Here is an 18,618-nt window from a genome sequence, read left to right on the forward strand (position 1 = left end):
CCCACTCTCGGGCCCCCGGCGGGGACGGTGTCGAGCGGTTCGCGGGGAGCGCTGGAGACAGCCCGGGGCAGGCCCGCCGGGGCCCGTCTCCCAGGCTCGCTGCTGCGTTCATGTGGCTCCTAGACAGCAAGGGCCGCACCTCGGAAGATTACGGAGTCCGATCCCCTGCTGTGGGCAGAAATACTGCTGAGACCAAATGGTCCCGGCGAGGTCTGTCCAGTTTGCTCTGGACGACGTTCACATCTGCTCCCGATCCTGGTCGCCCTGACTGCAGAGAAGTCCTTCCTTGTGTTCACCCTGAAACCTTCCTCTAACAGTTTATGGCTGCTGCTTCTTGTCCTCCCTTGGGGTGCCCCAGTGAGCAGGTTTTCTCCCAGCTCCCGATATTGACCTCTTACGTGCTTATAGACAGCCATCAAGTCCACCTTCCGTCCAGATCTGTTAGTCTTTCCTCATCAGGTTTGTCGTCCAGGCCTGTCGTAGTTCTTGTGGCCCCTTTCCTGGACCCTTTCAAGATTGTCCATGTCTTTTTACGATGTGAACTGAACACCGTGCTCCAGCGCTGCAGGGTTCATTTTTAGGAAGGGAACTGAAGCTGTTTGGGGGCCGTTAATACACGGGCACTTTGAGGTCCAAGGATAGAGACGCCCACGTAGGCGTCATTAGCAAACACACCCAAATCCTCCAGTTGACACTTGTAGGAATATCCCCTTGTGTAAAAGGCAGGGCAGAGGTGCACCTAGCAGACCAACCTAATCAGGCAAGCATAATGAGCACAGGTGAACCATGTTATTTAGTTTTTTATTAATGAATTAACTGCATGAAGTGAACTGTTATTCATGAATGCATGTGCATCTCTGATACAGTTAGTCTATAAAGTGCCTCTCTGCCTTGTCTTCCGTCCAGCTTCTAACTAATGAGGCTAGGGATGTAAAAGGTTAAACAATAATTATATGTATACTGAGCAGCTCCAGCAGGAGCAGTGTGGGAGCAGCCATGGATCCAGGCTGCAGCATTGCACGACCGGAGGGAAGTAACAAGCAGTTACCTGGGGGAGTGGAGCCAGGCGAAGTTACATAGCAGAGCTGACAGCATTTAAATAGTGAGTGCAGCAGTGGGGCTACCACTGGGTGCTGCAGGGGCAGGCTGCACGGAGCCAGGTCCTCCCCCAACATAACACCCACAGGGGCTCCCGCCTGCTGGACAGCCACGCTACACCCAGACAGTGCCATCAGTCCATAGATACCCAGAGCCCCATGTGGCCCCTCCCGACCATCTGCCTGCCTGGAGCTCTGGTAGCCGCTGCCCAGCAGGGTCACGTGGTGAATGAACATGTTGCACAGGATCACACCCGCTGGTAGATCACCCTCTGCTAGGAGCCATGGCACCAGGGCAAGCCCTCAGCTGAGTGGGAGGCGTATGGTGCCAATCTGGCTGCTGGCTGCATCCAGATGGGGAAGGAAACAACAGATATCCATGGGCTGGAGACACCACCTGGGCATGGCACAGCTGTCCTAGTAGGTGGGAGCCCCTGTGGGTGCTCTGTGGGTGGGGGGGAAGGGCACCTGGCTCCTTGCAGCCTACTCCTGTGGCACCTAAGGCATCTGCTGCTGCACTCACTCCTATTTAAGCCCTGCCAGAGCCACTCCACCAACAGTGGACAACCCTGAGTCAGAGGCCCTCCACCCTGCACTGCTGCTGCTAGTGCGATTGCCTGCCCACTGCCACGCTTATCCCATGGAGCCTGCTGAGGCCACAGGCTTCTGTCCAACTTTTAAAACAAGGGATCATTTTGGATTTGTGACCACTGGAATATTAGCTGGAGATCTGTTTTTAGCAAAAATAAATACATTTTATAGATGTCATAGACATTAGGGCTGGAAGGGACCTAGAAGATCATTGAATCCAGCCCCCAGATAAAATGGTTATCGTTATTGATATTTAAGTATTGGAGTTTACCCACATTATTTTTTGGAGTTGTTTCAGGTGGATTGCAGACTCAGGAAAACAACACTATCTTCTGTAATTCATATTTTTGGGGCTTTCTTTTTATAGGGCTAGATTGGTTCCTGTAAATACAATGTTGGATTTGGAGCACAGTTCTGAGCGTGATGCTAATTGCCTGGCAAATTCCAGGATTGCACAAGGGCTGTATGACTTGCTGATAACCCATATACTGGCATGTTTGAAGTTGAAAATGTGATATGTATCTGCAAAATGAAATAATGTCTGTTGTACTAATCTTAGGACTTCCATCTATAACTGGAGCATCACAGAAACATACCATAATAGTAATTCCATTGCCTGTCTCTTTTGATGCATGTATGTCTTCATTATTCTAAAGTTGGGTTTTTTTCATTTTTGGACTGTAAAATAAATGTAAATGCACTCTGAGTACTTAGCAGTCTTCTGGGCACAAGCTGTCATAGCAGTATAAAACAGCAGTATTATTGGCTTTTCAAGAATCCTGTTGTAATTTTACATAATGGGATGCGCTAGTTCTTAGTGCAAAGTACTGAAACTTTCAGTGTTTCCTTACCTGTGTTGATTGTGTCTAGTGCTGTAGGGGTTTGGGCTTTTATTAAGTGTTGTAACACAAAACAAAATAATATTGATCATTAGATGCCTTTATGCAATCAAAGGTATGTGGATACGCTGTCTCCCTATGCTGCTGCTTCTTTCTAATGGCTGGGGATGGGCTTCTACTTTTATCAAAAGCAGGACAATTTTTCTTGAAAAAAATGCAACCTTTTCTTTATAGAGCAAATTTTTGTTTTATAGTTCTTTATTTTTACTTGCAGTATGATGTTCACTTTTCATTTTTGTCCTCTTTAGGTGCTCTGTAACAGAGCAAGACTGGTGACCTACCTGCCAGGATTTTATTCTTTAGTCAGAAGGATAGCAAGTCCCAAGGCTTTTTCTACAGCAGGATCGTCTGGCTCAGATGAGCCTTACGTTGCTGCTACACCTCCTGATATATGTAAGGGAAAAAAAAGAATTGCATTTATGTTCTTCTGATACCTAATATCTGAAAACTAGCAGTCTCTCTTTTAAAAAAAAAAAAAAAAGTTAGACTTGTTTTTTTCCTGCATAGTAAGGCACTTGATTTTGCCTAAAGCCTGGGTTATCTTCTATATTACATGATTGCATTGAAATGACTGTTTGACTCTTAAAATCACGTTTTTCCCAACATGAAAACTAATAAAAACATTCACTTTTGACAGGTCCAAGAACTGTGTGGCCTGATGAAATAATGGGACCGTTTGGCCCTCAGGACCAGAGGTTTCAGCTTCCGGGTAATATAGGTTTTGATTGCCACTTAAATGGTACAGCTTCTCAGAAGAAAATGCAGGTTCATAAAAGTCTGCCTGATATATTAGCCGAACCTTCTCCAAATGAGCGGCATGAATTTGTGGTGGTACAATATATAAATGAGTTCCAGGTAAGAAAAGTAATTTTATACATGGAACTAAACACATTATTTATTATAAAAGTGTGTTTGATTTTTCGTAGATGCGGAAGAACTACCTCCCCAAAGTATTGTAATGTATGATGAAAACAAGCAGGAATGGGAAGGGAGATTGTAAGAAACATTGTTTCCCATGGAATGTATTAACCATTCCTGGATATTTTGCTAAAACTTTGACAATTTAATAGAAGTATTTTCATTAAAATGTCTCAGATAGTTGCTTCTTTTTATGGGAGATATGAAAACAAGATTAGATTGATGTATCTTTAAAACATAAAATGAGTAACTTAATGATCTGCGTTGTAAAACAGACATTTTTAATTTTTAACTTTTAATGATTTTTTGTCTGCAGCCCATGGGTCTAATTGGTTAGGACAGTGTCCCATTAGTTGTGCCTGTTAATGCTTATGAGCATAAAAGAAATGCCTGGAAAAAAAGAAAACAACAACCAAGGACTCGGCTGTAGTAGGAAGCTTTGTAAGCTTTGCCTTTTGGGAATGGCTAAGCTTACAATGATTCAGAGATGCCTCATTAACAGCAGGCAGTTTTACAATTATATTTGCTCATCTTCATTAATGAGAAATTTTTAGTTAATGTCTACCGCTTGCAGCTAATGTGGTGACTTCCCAGGCCAGGCATGAAGTTTGCAGCATCCTCAGGCATAGGAAATTAGTAAAGTAATTTTTAACAACAAACTATTTCCTGTTTTGAAAGGGATGTATGATATTTGCCTTGTACTTAGTATGGAGTACTTTTTGCCCCATTGTGAGCATTTGGGGGTCAGTTCACTCAACTTCTGTGGAATCAAAGCTCCAGCTAAAAACAAACAAACAACTTCCAGCTAATCCAAATATGAGCTGTTTGCATAGTTGTAGACAAAGTAGCAGGAGCTCTACTGTTGCTCATAGCTTTGACAAGGTGCTCTAGAGAGATTTGTAAGAGCATTGTCAGTTTGCACTTGCTGTTCAGCAGGCTGTGGGCAAGAATCAGGTCAGTTTCTACGCTGCTGTTCAGCCTGCTGTGGGCAAGAATTAGGTCAATTTCACGCTGTTGCTGTCTGGGAAGGCTCTGAGCACTAGCAGAGACAAACACTGAAGCCATTCACTTGGAAACAGGAGCCAAACCAGAGAGTGGGGGAAGGGTTAGAGTAGCAGAGGCATTCATCTCATCCATCCCAGCAGCCTGGGGAGTGGTTAGATTAGTTGAGGCCCACCCACTTTTCCAACACCTGGAGGGGATTGTATTGGCCTCAAATTTATCTGACCCTTGCATGTTGAAGGTTGATTGAAAAGATTTATCTGAGCAAGGTCAGTAGAGAGCATCCTTCTTTTCCCAACACTTGGTCGACAGGAAAAGAAGATATTGGTCTTTGGTAAATAGGTTTAGTCCTCTGACGACTAGGTGTCTGGTGAATTTGTAAAACAGGTAAGTGAAAGGGAATAAAGGGCAGTTGTCAGGGTGGCAGATGGGAGACAGTACTTTATTCTTTTAAAGCATCTTTTCTGTCATGAAAAGAGGAACTCCTTCAGGCATTGTAGGTAGGAAAGAGATCAGAAACAGGAGAGCATGTTTAGAGAACAGCATAGAAATGTAATGGAAGTCATGGATGGAAAGAGAATGCGAGAAGCAAGTGGCAGGGTCAGTAAACAAGTTGGGGTTTTTCATGTACTATATTTAATAAAATTTTAAAATAAACATATAAGGCCCAGAATCATAAGTGTAATCATCAAATCTTGTAAACTTACATTTGGTCTAGGAAGAACTGAAGTTTGGGAAATTAGTTTTGGACGTAACAGCTATAGATGTGAGAACAATGCTTATTTTTTCTTGAATAAGAAATCGCACCATGGGCTAGAATCATGACTGGCTGATTGGAAACTAAGCTATTCTATTACAAGTCAGCACTACCGTTGTCAAAGCATAGGCCTGGAACTAAGACCTGAGTTTAACCTGTTTAGTCTCAGGGTTGGGTTTTTTTGACTAAACAATTTGCTGTTCCATGAGTTGGTTTCCCCACTGGTATGTTAGAGTAACAATTTTTCTCTACCTCAGAAGTGCATCCTGTGGGCATTTTAAAATTTTGTTTATTTGTTTCGCTTTTGTTTAAGCCCTTTTTAAGAGACTTACTTGTGTGTTCCAACTGCTACAGGCATTATTTTTATGAAACTACCACCAGAGCTACAGTCGTCTTCATATTGCATAGAATAAATGTGAACATTACCATTTATATTTCCTTGACTTTTTCAGGGTGCTGATGTCCCACAAAAACAGCAAATAAATAATGCAGAAACATACTTTGAAAATGCAAAGGTAGAATGTGCAGTACAAACTTGTCCAGAAATCTTACGAAAAGGTATTTTTTTGGCCCTTTTTGACAGTTTTTATAACATTAAAAATTGAGATGCTGACCAGCTAATTAAACATATACAGTATACAGTATTTCTAAACCTTCCAAATTTAAGCACATTTTAAGAAATAATCCATCCATAACAACATGATTGTTAAAGTGGCATTTCACATCAAACTATTATTTTAAAGTGAAAAGCAAGTGTATGATTTAAATTATTTTACAAATAACATACAAATTAATGAATTGATGGTTAACCTTTTTCCTTATTTTTTTTTTTGTATAATTGAGATCTATTTTGAGTGTTGTCTTTTATTCAGTGTAGAAGACAGCTTTTTATTATCTAATGTATTATTTCTTTTGTTTTCTTGTAAAGTCTTTTCCTCTGCTTTCTAGAAAGACAGTGGATTAGTTGAACAGGACTAAGTTTTGAGACGAGTTGTTTTTGTAACTTTGTGACTCTTGGCAAGTCAACGTGGTGTTTATAAGATAGAAACTTTTTTAATTAAGTAAAATATAGGGCAGTGAATACAATGATTGACATTTGCCAACATTCACTTGTGTACCATTAGAAAAAAAGTATAGAGAAATATGCAAAGCCAACCTGTTAGACCCTTAAATGTGGATTTTATTTGCTTTAGATTTTGAATCCTTATTTCCAGAGGTGACTATCAAAAATGTAACTGTTCTAACTGTGACTCAGAAAACTAGGAATGATATGACTGCATGGAGTCAAGAAGTAGAGGATGAAAGAGAGATGCTGTTAGAAAATGTAAGTATTTTAGATGGTATCAGTTTATTCTTTGGTTATATATTATTCATGAGTTTAGTTCTGGCACTGGGTACTGTGTAATTTGCTTTTACAGTAGTCATTAACCAAATTATTCCTATTGAGAAAATGAAGACTTTTTTAAACCAGTTCTGCAGAGTTCATGGACTTTTTTTTTTTTATGCAAAGAACTTTTGGACTGAAAAGTATTAATTATTTTGCTTAATAGCGAGAAGACTAATAGAGTCTCCTTATGTGAGAGTAACTGTCTTTCCTTATTGCTGCAGTTTTAGATCAATATGTTCCCATGAATTCTAGAGTTAATTAATTTAGCGTATCTTATATTTCTACAAGAAAATGATTGACGTACACAAAAAATAAGTTTTCACTTTTGCTTAGTATAGCCGAATCAAACTGAATTACTGCTAGAAGTGTGTCATATCTTCTTTTCTCTTCTCTTCTTTTCTCATAACTTCTACTTGATATGTTTTGTATTTTTTTAATTACCTAATCCAGTAGATGTCAGTATTTACTACTTTAATTTTTTTTTCCAACTATAGTAACTAAAATGTAACTTTTTTAAAACTTTTTAGACATTTACAAAAATAGAGAATTCTGCCTGTAGAGGGAGGGGCCTGACTCTGACAGATGAAGATCGGTGCTAGTAAAAACTAAGCTTGAACATGGTTCTATTAATTATCTTCCAAGTTTTATAAGTGACTGCAGCCTGTAAGTAAAGGCCATGTAAACCTTTACTACAAGAAAAGCCATCTGAAGCTTCAACATGAAGATTTCATAAAACTCCCTTCATTTTGACGTGTTCTTGTCTTCAAATTATTTTTGGTCTGTTGGTCTTTAGCGTTGTAATCTGGTCTAATTATATGTTAATTGTCTTCTTTCTTCTCTGTGCACCCCCCTGTCAAGTCTAATGTAGTCACTGTAGGGGTGTTGGGATGTTAGATGTAACCTCCTGGCCTAAAGGTTACTAACAGCAAATTCACAATAAAATGGTCTATTTGTTTGCTGCATAGATGGTTAGAAATAACCTCTGAAGTACTAATTTAATGTGAGAGGCTTTTGCTAAAGAGGTTATTGACAGACAAATCTGTGTGTTTACAGTCGTTAGTCTCAAGTTTTAATTAACATCACTTTAAGTGATTGCTATGAGATTGTTACAACATAGGGTCAAAAGATCTGATACATGAAAAATGCAGCATTAAATGCTGTCTCTAGATTATTTGTGTTTTTAAAAATAAAATGTATAGATAACTGTTAAAACAAACTGAAAAACAGTTCACTTTTTGAGAGAACTGTTCCTGTTTTAAGCCCCTCTAAATAGACAAGTCTACTAAGTGTAATCTGGATTTGAAATTTTGATATGCAGAACTGTGAGTATGGAATACAGGCATAAGAATAATGTACAAGTTTACAAACTTTGGCATCTTTATATGTCCTTATTTTTAAAGTCATATGATGAGATTGGCATCCATGGAAGAGTAACAAAAGTAAATTCAGTCATTTATGTGTATTTGGGGGGAGAGGCTACCTAATGCAGCAAAAGAGAGAGAATCGGAAGCCTATCACATGATTGTTTGTGGCTTGTTGCCATGCCAAAACAGCCTCTAGGTTAGCATGGTATGTAATCTGGTCAGTGTGGATGTCACAGATGTAACACTTCTTAAGATTATGGTTTGTTTCTTTTACATGTCAAACAAATAAAAGAATTCTGACACCACAGATAACAACCAAATCTTTGTTTTATCAGATCAATTGCTATCATTTGAAGCTGTCATTTTCAGAAGATAAATTCTTACAATTTTAGAGTTCATGCTTTGGGGATCTTTAATTGGGGAGGAGAATATGATACCTTTTCTCTGAAAATATTATAAAACTTTAATTAATTGGTCTCTGTCATTTGTTTGAAAAACGTAGGAGCAAAACTTACATTATTTACCCTGAAAATATTTGGAAGAATGGAATTGCCCGCTGTTAATTACAACATGGTAATTAATTTCAAGAATCAAAGAACAGAATACTTCACGAAACTATTTCAGTATGTGTAACTAGAGCTGTTAGTGTTCTGATTTATTTTTAAGAGCATTTGCTGTTTGATTGTAATTGAACTATCTCACATTATTCTGTCCAGTTTTCCATATATTTTGAACAAAAATAAGCCTTTTCAAACAAAGATATAGATGTAATTAAATGTTATAGCATCAGATTAGGAAAACCAGGTTTGCTCTTCAAGTGACTTGTGAAATGGAGAAATAGAGCGCTTCATGAAGTAATGACTGACTTCTTAAAGAGGTTAACAGGTATGACTGCAATCTGCATGAGCAATCAAAGTAATTACATCATCCTGGTTGTACAAATTTTTAATCCTTTACTTACTGCTATAAAGAATTTCTTTTAAGATCTCATGTGACTGTCATAGTGTAATATGTCATTAATTTTAATCCTCTTAGTAGTGTTGATCTTTTTCTGTTGTGTTGAACTTCACATATTTTGGTGTAAATTAAAGATCTTCATAAACTCCCATTTTAAAAATTGATTTTATATTTAGATGTAAAAGGAGTACCTCCATTTTATATTTCTTCTCTTTTAGTTCATTAATGGTGCCAAAGAGATTTGCTATGCGCTGTGTGCTGAAGGATATTGGGCAGACTTCATTGATCCTTCTTCAGGACAAGCAGTAAGTTGCTTTGCAGAATGGGGTGGGGAATGGTGATTTGGCTACATAGACTTGCAGTGGTCTGTGAATTACTTGGTTAAAATTCAGCTCATACATATCGATGAGATGGTTCTTACTATTTTTAAATCGATGATGATGGTCATGATTCAGTTTCTAGATGCTTTTTATCCATGCCATACAAACTGCGGGTACAATAGGCAGTCTAAAGAACAATGTTGACAAAAATACAAGAAATGAAGTGTGAAGAATGAATTACCTTAGGATCCCTAACAGAAAAATCACTGCTAAAATAGTATGTGATGTCAATGGTTATGTGTTCTTTAGATAATTTGATAGTTCCCACTCCTATTTTAAACATAGCTATTTTTTAAAAAACTAAAATCTTAACCTTTCCTTATATTATTAAGGTCATTGCATTGAAATTCATTGCACTGAAGACCTAAAGTAGGATATAACCTAGCTTAAGTTATCCTGATGGGTACAATTGTTACATCTGTCTGTGATGTGTCTTTTACTTGAGTGGGCCCTAATAAGGTAAATAGAGATGACTGGTTAACTGTTAAGATGACTAAACTCTTTTTTCAATTGAACAGAACCCTCTCTTAGTCATGTGTTATGCATGTCTGGCCTTTTGCAACCTAGAATCGCACAGACAAAGAGAACTTCTAGCCATAGCAATCTGTGAAAGTGGTATTTCCATATATGCAGTTTCATTCAAAAGAGCTGGGCGGCATTGAATCCTATTGTGATATCTTCTTGCCAAGTGACTCTTCTTAGTTTGGTATTAAGTGCTCATTAGAAAAATATAAACATGCTGTTTTAATGTAAGACATACACTGACAGTACTAAAATATATAGGGAAGACTTCATTTGTGTGAGTACAGATTTGAGAAACATGAGACCTATCAGCATGTTGGCCATGTGTTTTATAGTTATATTCAGTGTTGGCTGCAATTAATTAATTAATTTTTCCATTACTGAGCACATGCTGCCTTTAGCAGCAGTTTAATGATAGACAGTGTATTTAGTGGGTTTTTTTCCATATGCTAAGTAGAGGGGAATCTCATCTTGTATTTGAGTAAACATGGTAATAGCAATAAGTGCCTTGTAGAGCTATTGCTTAGAATAATTAAAATATGTACAGAATTTGAGTATAAAGTTAAATTTCTTTAGGCTCTAAAACATAAGGATTGAAGTCTAGATCCTACAAGCTGTCACTGCAAAGTCCCATTTACTTTTTGAAGTGAAGTGACAGAAATGAACTTGTGTAGTTTAACTGTTTTTAATAGTTTATTGCAATGCACTCATTTTAGAAGCTGTAGTGTATTTTAATTTTGTTGTTTTCAGGGACATTCTTTATCCTCACAGGTGTTTTTGGAAATGGTAAACCTTTCACAACAATTAATTTTTAAAGCCAGCCACTGTATTTGCACCAAAATAAAGTTCATATGTAATCTAAATTAAGAGTGTCAACATGTGCCAGATCTGGCCTGCAAAGCCAGGTTACCCGGCCCACAAGGCTCTGGGAGCGGATGGGAATTTAAGGGTGGCACAAGCAGAAGCAGGGCCTGCTGCCAAAATTAGGATTTGGACCCCCACTGGGGACATGTTCTAGCAGTATGGGGCAAAGCAACAGCTGTGTCAACCCCCAGAGGTTTCTAGTACTATAGGTGGGTCTAGGTACTTCCCAAGGCAGGGGCTAAAGACGTTTGCAAACAATTTTAGTGTCAAAGTCCTGTGGGATGAAGGTTAATTTGAGTGCATCTGTCAGAAAAAAACAAAAAGGTCTGGGTATAGTATCCACAGTAAAATATTTAAATTGGTTTCAAACAATTCAGTTAATATGTCTAGGTATCTATTTTGTTTTAAAGTAAGCTAGGTCCTAGCTGAGGGTGTCTGACCCAAAATATTCATGACTCTAAGAAAATTTTCTCTCTTTTTCCAGTTTTTTGGACCATACACAAACAACACGCTTTTTGAAACAGATGAACGCTACCGTCACTTAGGATTTTGTGTTGATGATCTTGGTTGCTGCAAAGTTATTCGACATCATCTCTGGGGCACACATGTGGTTGTAGGAAGCATTTTCACTAATGCTGACCCTGACAGTTCAGTCATGAAGAAATTAAGTGGAAACTAGGGACCTTTTACCTACGCAAATTTGACATCTGAATTGTTTTACTTGATGATTTGTCTATAAATGCTGTCAGCAGATACCAAACTTTAAAGTGTGTGCTCACTTGAATAATAAAATAACTGTTATTTATTTTTAGTCTGTGTGTAAACACCTCCTTGATGTTCAATATTATTTGACATCTTATTGGTAAGTACACAGATGTGCCATGTGACTTTTTTAAAAGCTGAGTGCCACCCTTGTGTAGATCAGCGTAACATCAAACATAGTTTAGCCACATTTGACCTAAAAATATTATCATTTGCCACATTTTTTTCAAGTCTGTTACCTTTACTATGTGTCTGAACAAATGTAAGTTTCTTGATGAAATCCTGACATCACAGAAACCTGTAGGAATTTTGATCCTAATTGGGCCAGGATTTCACCTACTCTAACTACAAAAGATTGTATAACTTGTGGCTGTGAGTGTTAGAGTGAAGATGAACCAGGTTCACTGGTCTGAGATTTGAATAGTGTTAAGTTGAATCTTCAATTATCTTTTAAGGGCAATGCTACTAAAGTCGTCTGGTGTTCAGTTAATTTTATGACTGAAGTCCTCTGAATTTGCCAGTCGATAAGGAATTTTAATTCCTACCAAAATAGGTCATGTCTTAATTTCTTTGTTTGTTTCCATATTGTCTTAAATCCTATTTTATTTCTCATTGTAAAAGGCTAAATGTAGTTAATTAGGTGTTCATAATTTGCATTTCAGTAGTGGTGTCTTTTGTAACGTACATGGTGCTTAAGAACTGATAATTAGTCACACTATCAAAAAGAGCACAGAGGCTACTAGGACAATTTCTGGATTTTTCTACCATTTTTTTCATTCTGTTGCCTTGTATGTACAGCTTAGAGAAGATATCCATTATAAAAATTTGCAATCCTTGAAGGGGAAGCCTGACATGTTACAGGCATAGTTCACCCTGTAGCAGCACAAGAACTATAAAAGTTAATAGTTGTTCCAGAGAACAGTAGAGGACTCGGTATCTAAAATACATAAACTGTCAACTGCAGATTACCTGAACTCTTCTTTATTCTGCATATCAACTTACCCCATTGCTGCTGTCAAAATCTAGTAGCAAACTGAAACTACATTATGTTTGCATTTGTTGAAACTACCTATTGATACTCATTGCCATGGTTATTCCATTTCACACAACTGTGGAACTGAAACATTATGATGCAGTTGAAACCTAGTTAATGTGAAACTTACCCAGGTTGTGACTGACTGAGTTGACACTCTAAAAGGTTTCTCTTCAGTTCTCTTAGTTAGCTGAATACTTTACTCTTGAAACAGTGTTCAGAATGGTTTGCACCGGAAAGAGGACACTGGACTCTTCTAGCTTTGTGTACTATTTATCATTTTTACTGAGGACCTAATCCAGTCCTCAGTGAAATCTGTGGGTGCCTTTCTGTTGGCTTCAGTGGACTTTGAGATGCTTGTAGCTCACCAGTCATGAAAGTGAAAAGAAAATGAACGTCCCTGTTCTGCAATGCAGCTCTTGATAGGCTGTCTCCAGGCATTCTTCCTGCAATCCAAGAAATGCCATATGTAATCGCAAAATTTGCCTTTGAATTTCTGGACTTAATCCTTGTTACTAATATCCGGAAATGCTTGCAATACTGGTAATTGTTTTTCCTGCTTGCAGAACCAACTGCATTTTTGCATAGTAAACAAGAAATTCTTGCTAGACCTAACTTAATAGTCACTGCCAAAATGAGGCTTGATCTTGCAATACGACTTTCAGTTATGTTGCTATGGAGATTTTCACTCAACAAGATGATTTTCAAACTTCTTTCTGTAAAAATAATTACTAAGCCATTGCCTTGAAGCTTCTGACTCTCAAAACCTGTTATTTTAATTTGTGTGTAGTTGTCTCATGATTTTTTTTTTAATAACTAAACTCACTTGACTGTACCTCTCTTAGCATACATTTTCTTTTCTAGTACAGAAAACTGGTTATCTAGTTACTGTCCAGAAAATCTCAAACTGAACTTGGGAGCACTTGGGTTTCAGCTGATTTTTCTATTATAAATCCATGCTCAGAAAGGCTGTACCATTTATGGTTTTATGATTACATTCAGAAAACAGGTGAAATCCTGGTTATACTGAAGACCATGAAAATTGTGCCATCAAGTTCATTGAAGCCAAAATTGTAGAATTTTTTCCATAAAAATACTCTGAAAACCTTTTTCAGAATACATACATATTTATAAAAATGTTCAGTGTGATTCTCAAAAGTACTCAACATTTGACCTAATTCCACCCCTGCAGACCAGTTGGTTTGTTGCAATGATGAATTGCTGAATGGTTTTGAAAACCCGGGTTCTCATAGTCTAGTTCCCCTAAAATATGATATCTTGCTGCTACACAGTGTTTTATTTTTAAATATAGCATCATTAAGTGTCATTTTGCAAATAAACGATCCAAACAAGGGTGTTTAGTGTTCTGAAATGATGGATTTTTTTACAAACAGTGAAACACACAAATGGGGTTTGCATCTATTATCATAGCTGTCTGCTAGTGGAGAAAACCTACTTTTTGAATCTGAGACCTGTTGTTAACTTTTCTAAACTAACTTGAGCACTTCAGATTTTTTTTTTTTAACTGGGCTGAATGCAATCCTCTCCTTCCCCCCCCCCCCCCTTTTACTGGATAAATGTTAAAACAAGTTGTTTAAAGTTATATATCTTGTTTTTTCAGTATTAACACTGACCTGTTTGTGCATTCTATTTAGGTAGAATGCACAAATTATAAATGTGTTCTTGAAATCATCTCCAGACCTCCATAGCTTTTATCACTTGTACTAATCAAAAATAAATCCAAAACTGCACTTCATAAGGATTATGTTATAGGTTGAAACATTTTGTCAATGTCCATAGCTGTAATGGTGTATAAAGCTAAATGTAGCAAACCACCCATACCTGTTAAAGATAAGGAAAAAACAACTTGTGGTGACTTAACAAGGTAACTAATCTTCTAAACGCTGGTATTAAATAATTTGCTTTTGTGTTTTAATTATTGTGATACTGCTATTATAGGGCTCATGCGTTAGAAAAAGTAACAAGATAAATTCCTGTTACAATATACATTAGCAATAAATTTTTTTAAAGTCTTTATCTTCTGATTGCTTTTTCTAAATAATTTAAAATTAGGACTTATGTTAGCTGTTAAGTGGGAACTTCCATATTCTGAGAAGAGGGGCAGAACTGTCTCCATTGGTGTGAAAGAGAATACCTCCACTTGCTTGAACAGTCAAAGCAAATAGAAAGCTGTTGCTTTTTTTGTTGGAGTTCATTGTATATTTTGTGTAAATCACTTTTTTTTTTATTTTAATTACCATTTTCAAGACTGGAAGGTAAAGTTTTTTCTGTATAAAAAGACCTTGGCTGTAGGAGTCGCAGGGACTGCCTCTAAAATCAAGCACTGCTCTCAATACTGCAGGGCTTCAGAGCTTAGAAACTAGAATCCATAGAGACAAACAGCTGACTGGTAGAGCAATAGACGTAGGATCTGTCAAGGAAGTTGTTGCTTGAAAAAGCGGCTAATCAAGCAAAATCCAGACAGGAAGACAGAAGTGAGCCTGTGCCTCTGTCCATACATCTTACTTCTGTTGTGTAATGCTTAAATTAGTGGGGCTTTGTCCCATAGAGACCTATGAGTAACAGAAGTCGTGCTTCTTAAGTGTAGGAGTGATGAGAAGACCATGTGAGTGATGGAAGAAGAAACAAGACTGGGAACAAAAATGCTTTGAGCACGTGCTTTGTATGAAAGCAAAATCCCATGGGTTTAAGTAACCTGAACTCTGGCTTGTACTGTATGATAGTGCCTATGGTTGGATCAATAATCTTGTTATACAATGCAAATTAACCATGTTTCACCTGTGGGTGTATTCAAGCACCAACTCCATTTTTCCTATTGATCTGGGGGACTGTGCTTGTGATTTTATAGATGGGATAAGGCTTTCTGATCAAGTGTTGGTCAGTCCTTTCATAGAAATGATTGTAAGGATGCTCTCAGGCTATACCCTTACTGTTTTATTCAGATCATAAGGATGTCTCAGATCCCTAATGAATCTTGTGGACTATCCTCTAATAATTTGCTTTGTTTGTGTCTTTATCATTCTGTCTATCACGCTCAAAAAAACATATTTGCGCTCACTTTTCTGGACTTACAGTGATTGGTTTCAATTAGTTATGGTGTATTCTCAGTATCAGAGCACAAATTGTCCCTTAACACCCTTACTTTAACTTTAACCCATAACACCCTTACCAAATGCAGAAAGAACAGCAAGAGTAAGACTAAACAAATCAAATGAGCGAAGAGGACGTTGTAGAAGAGATGCGAAGGGCTTACAGAGACAATGGGTGAAGCAGAGAATAGACAACAGTTCAATGCAGAAAGGATGGCAAAAGTAATACAAAACTAAACAAACGAGCAAAGTGGACATCATAGAAGAGATGCAATGGAAAGGCAAAGGGAGAGACAATAGAAGACAGGCTGAAAGAGTAAACAATAGATTCACTGAAGACTAGATTGAGGAACATAGTTGTAGCTTGATGAACGTGGTGTGCCAATTTTGTGCCTCTTTAAACTTTCAAGCTGAAAGACCATCAAATGGCCAATTCCAAAGTTGTTGTCATAAGGGTAAAGTGATTCTGCCTCCAAGAAGCGACTAAAGTGGTTCTGCCTCCATTTCCAGAGTTGTTTTGCAGGATTTGATGACCAGTCAGAACAACAAGCATTACCAGAACTTTAAAACAAACATTTGATTGTACAACCGTGCATTGTCTGTTGAGCAAAGATCACTGTGACAAGATGTATGATTCACAGACTGTGTGGAGGAATAAATTAAAACGCACTGTGCATGGAAAATCATCAGTATCTGAAGATATATCCAAAGGAGTTTAGAGAAGAGACGCTTGGAAATGTTGATGGATACCCATTGTACAGAAGAAGACCAGGCAGAACAGCTCAAGTTGGTAATGACACGGATAACAGAAACATGGCACCCTATAGCAAGTAACCTATTTTTGCCCATCAGTTTTGACAGGCTTTTACACTAGTGTTTTTATAATTTCCTCTAAGCCCTGGTGCGCTGGATAGTAATGTTCATGCCTTTGGTCCCAATGCAGTTCAGAAACTGCATGTGGGCAAATCCAGCAGTGAACTCCTGTGGATTAGAGTCTGAATAACCTTTGCTCCCAGCACTGCCTGAATATTACTGCAGACCTGGGCATCTGATCTGTGGATTTACTCGCATGGAGCTGGTCAGCAACAGATACAAAGCTACTGGAAGAAGGGGGGTGTTGCTTGTCCCCAAATAGTAACTGCCACCTGTTTTTTTCATGTTCTTTGATGCCCCCATGGACCAAGAGGGGTTGCTCAGTGCAGATATCACTGAATGTTGCCCTGTTCATTCTAAATCCTTGGTAAGACCAGTCCATTCTTGCCTCTCTGCCCTCAAACTAACAGTGGGCCATTTGTAAAGGAGGAATTTGAAATGCCTGTGCCACATGAATGGAAGTTGCCAGCACTTGGGGAGCTACAGGGGACAGTACAAGAACTTCCCTGTTCACTTAGTCTTCTACCTGCGCTAAGGTGGGTAGCTGTGGTAGGTTGGATGAAGAAACAGTATTTTAATAAAGTAACTGATAGGTCTGAAAGAGTTCCGTTCAACTCCTGCATTCTGTTGCGCTGAGTTAATTCTAGGGATCTGGATCAATTTACTCAGGATTGGATCTGCTCTAACAGTACAGATTGTGGTCTTTAACCTCATATTTAAATTGGATTTTAAAACTTGTAAGAGTCCAAACAAAAATTAATCTTTCTCCAGCTGGTACATGAGTAAAAAGATCTAATATCACAAAGAGGGATTGAGTAAAAACACAGAGTCACAGAGATTGTAGAGCTTTGAAATACAATATCAGCTTAATTGCCTCGCCTGCCTCACATGTGTTCAGTCTCTAAAACCTTTGTTTTATGAAGAGAGACTTTCACACTATTTTTACCACAAGCTCTTGAAGGCTGTCAATCAAATGGATCCTTTCCAGCTATGCACTTCACAAGAGCAGAAAAAACAGCCTAAGTAATTAAACAGGCCTCATTCATCAGAGCATAAATGCTAAAGAATCCCATTCTCTCCACCAGCAAATGTGAATAAAATACCTCAAAGGTCAAAGGTGCATCATGAGGAAAAGAAGCTCTTTTCTTTTTCTGCCATCTTGATTTCAGGCCTCTTGCCCCTCACTGGTAATTGAGGTGTCATTCAACAGCAGATATTGCTGTTAATAAAATATTGAGAAAGCAACACAGTAATTTTAGACAGTTCCAAATAACTGACCCAAGACAGCTAAGGCTTCAGAGGCAGCCTCTCTGATGTTAAATACTTTGCCAGTGTAACTTGTATAAAACCAGGGCTGAGACCTTGGGTCTAACTTTAAAAGCCACATGCTATGCTAATTGCTGAGTGGTTCAGAAATACATAAACTTTGTAGCCTGTCACCTAGGATAGCTTACGCATTTCTGAACCCGTTAAGCCTATATGGTACCATCCTGTCCTGTTTTTTTCCTTTCTTCAGGGTAATGTAGCTAACAACCTCTCTAAACTAATTGCCACTATTTATATACAATAACAATCCTTAAATGTTAAATTAATATGTGTTGTTATGGTTAGGCAATTCATTATGCAAAGGTTTTACTGTAAATATTCATCTATGCATGATACTGAAATACCCTTAAATTGCTCTATATAGTATATAGCGAGTGTTTCTTGGACTCCTAAAATAGTTCAATGCCCATAATCCTCCTTTTCTTATCAGGAATAGTTCAATGCATGTAATTCCCTCCTTTCTTTAGCAACATAAAATGACTGAAAAAAAATGATATGCACTTTCTCCAGTAGTCAAAAACCAATATGAAAAGTTTTATTAAAAGTGTGTGTGTGTGTGCATGTGTGCACACAGTAGGCCAGTTTCTCTGAGCACGTTCCAAAGCTTTTAAGAGTTACTGTCAGCAATTGGGAAGGAATTTGCATGTGGAATAGAGCTGTATGGTGCATGGCAAGGTTGGGATCAAACTGAAGCCTCCTCCTCTTTAGGTAGGTGAGTAGCACAAAAATTAGCTACATAATTGATACTTCAGGCCACTTGTGTGTATATTAGATCC

At 38.0% G+C, this 18,618-nt stretch overlaps 1 protein-coding gene across 1 annotated transcript in view; it reads left to right on the top strand.

Moving 5' to 3' along the window:
• The window catches only part of MMADHC (methylmalonic aciduria and homocystinuria, cblD type), a 15,857-nt gene extending 514 nt beyond the window's left edge, over positions 1 to 15,343 (top strand). The window contains exons 3-8 of the mRNA XM_019522436.1: positions 2,836 to 2,980; positions 3,225 to 3,442; positions 5,717 to 5,822; positions 6,458 to 6,588; positions 9,191 to 9,277; positions 11,223 to 15,343. Coding sequence (XP_019377981.1) covers positions 2,836 to 2,980; positions 3,225 to 3,442; positions 5,717 to 5,822; positions 6,458 to 6,588; positions 9,191 to 9,277; positions 11,223 to 11,417 — 882 coding nt within the window. The 3' untranslated portion in view covers positions 11,418 to 15,343. The remainder of the gene's footprint in view (positions 1 to 2,835; positions 2,981 to 3,224; positions 3,443 to 5,716; positions 5,823 to 6,457; positions 6,589 to 9,190; positions 9,278 to 11,222) is intronic.
• Positions 15,344 to 18,618: the final 3,275 nt, after the last annotated feature.

The sequence above is a fragment of the Gavialis gangeticus genome, unplaced genomic scaffold (genome assembly GCF_001723915.1).
Source record: "Gavialis gangeticus isolate Ggan-Ray unplaced genomic scaffold, GavGan_comp1, whole genome shotgun sequence".
Classification (NCBI taxonomy): domain Eukaryota; kingdom Metazoa; phylum Chordata; order Crocodylia; family Gavialidae; genus Gavialis; species Gavialis gangeticus.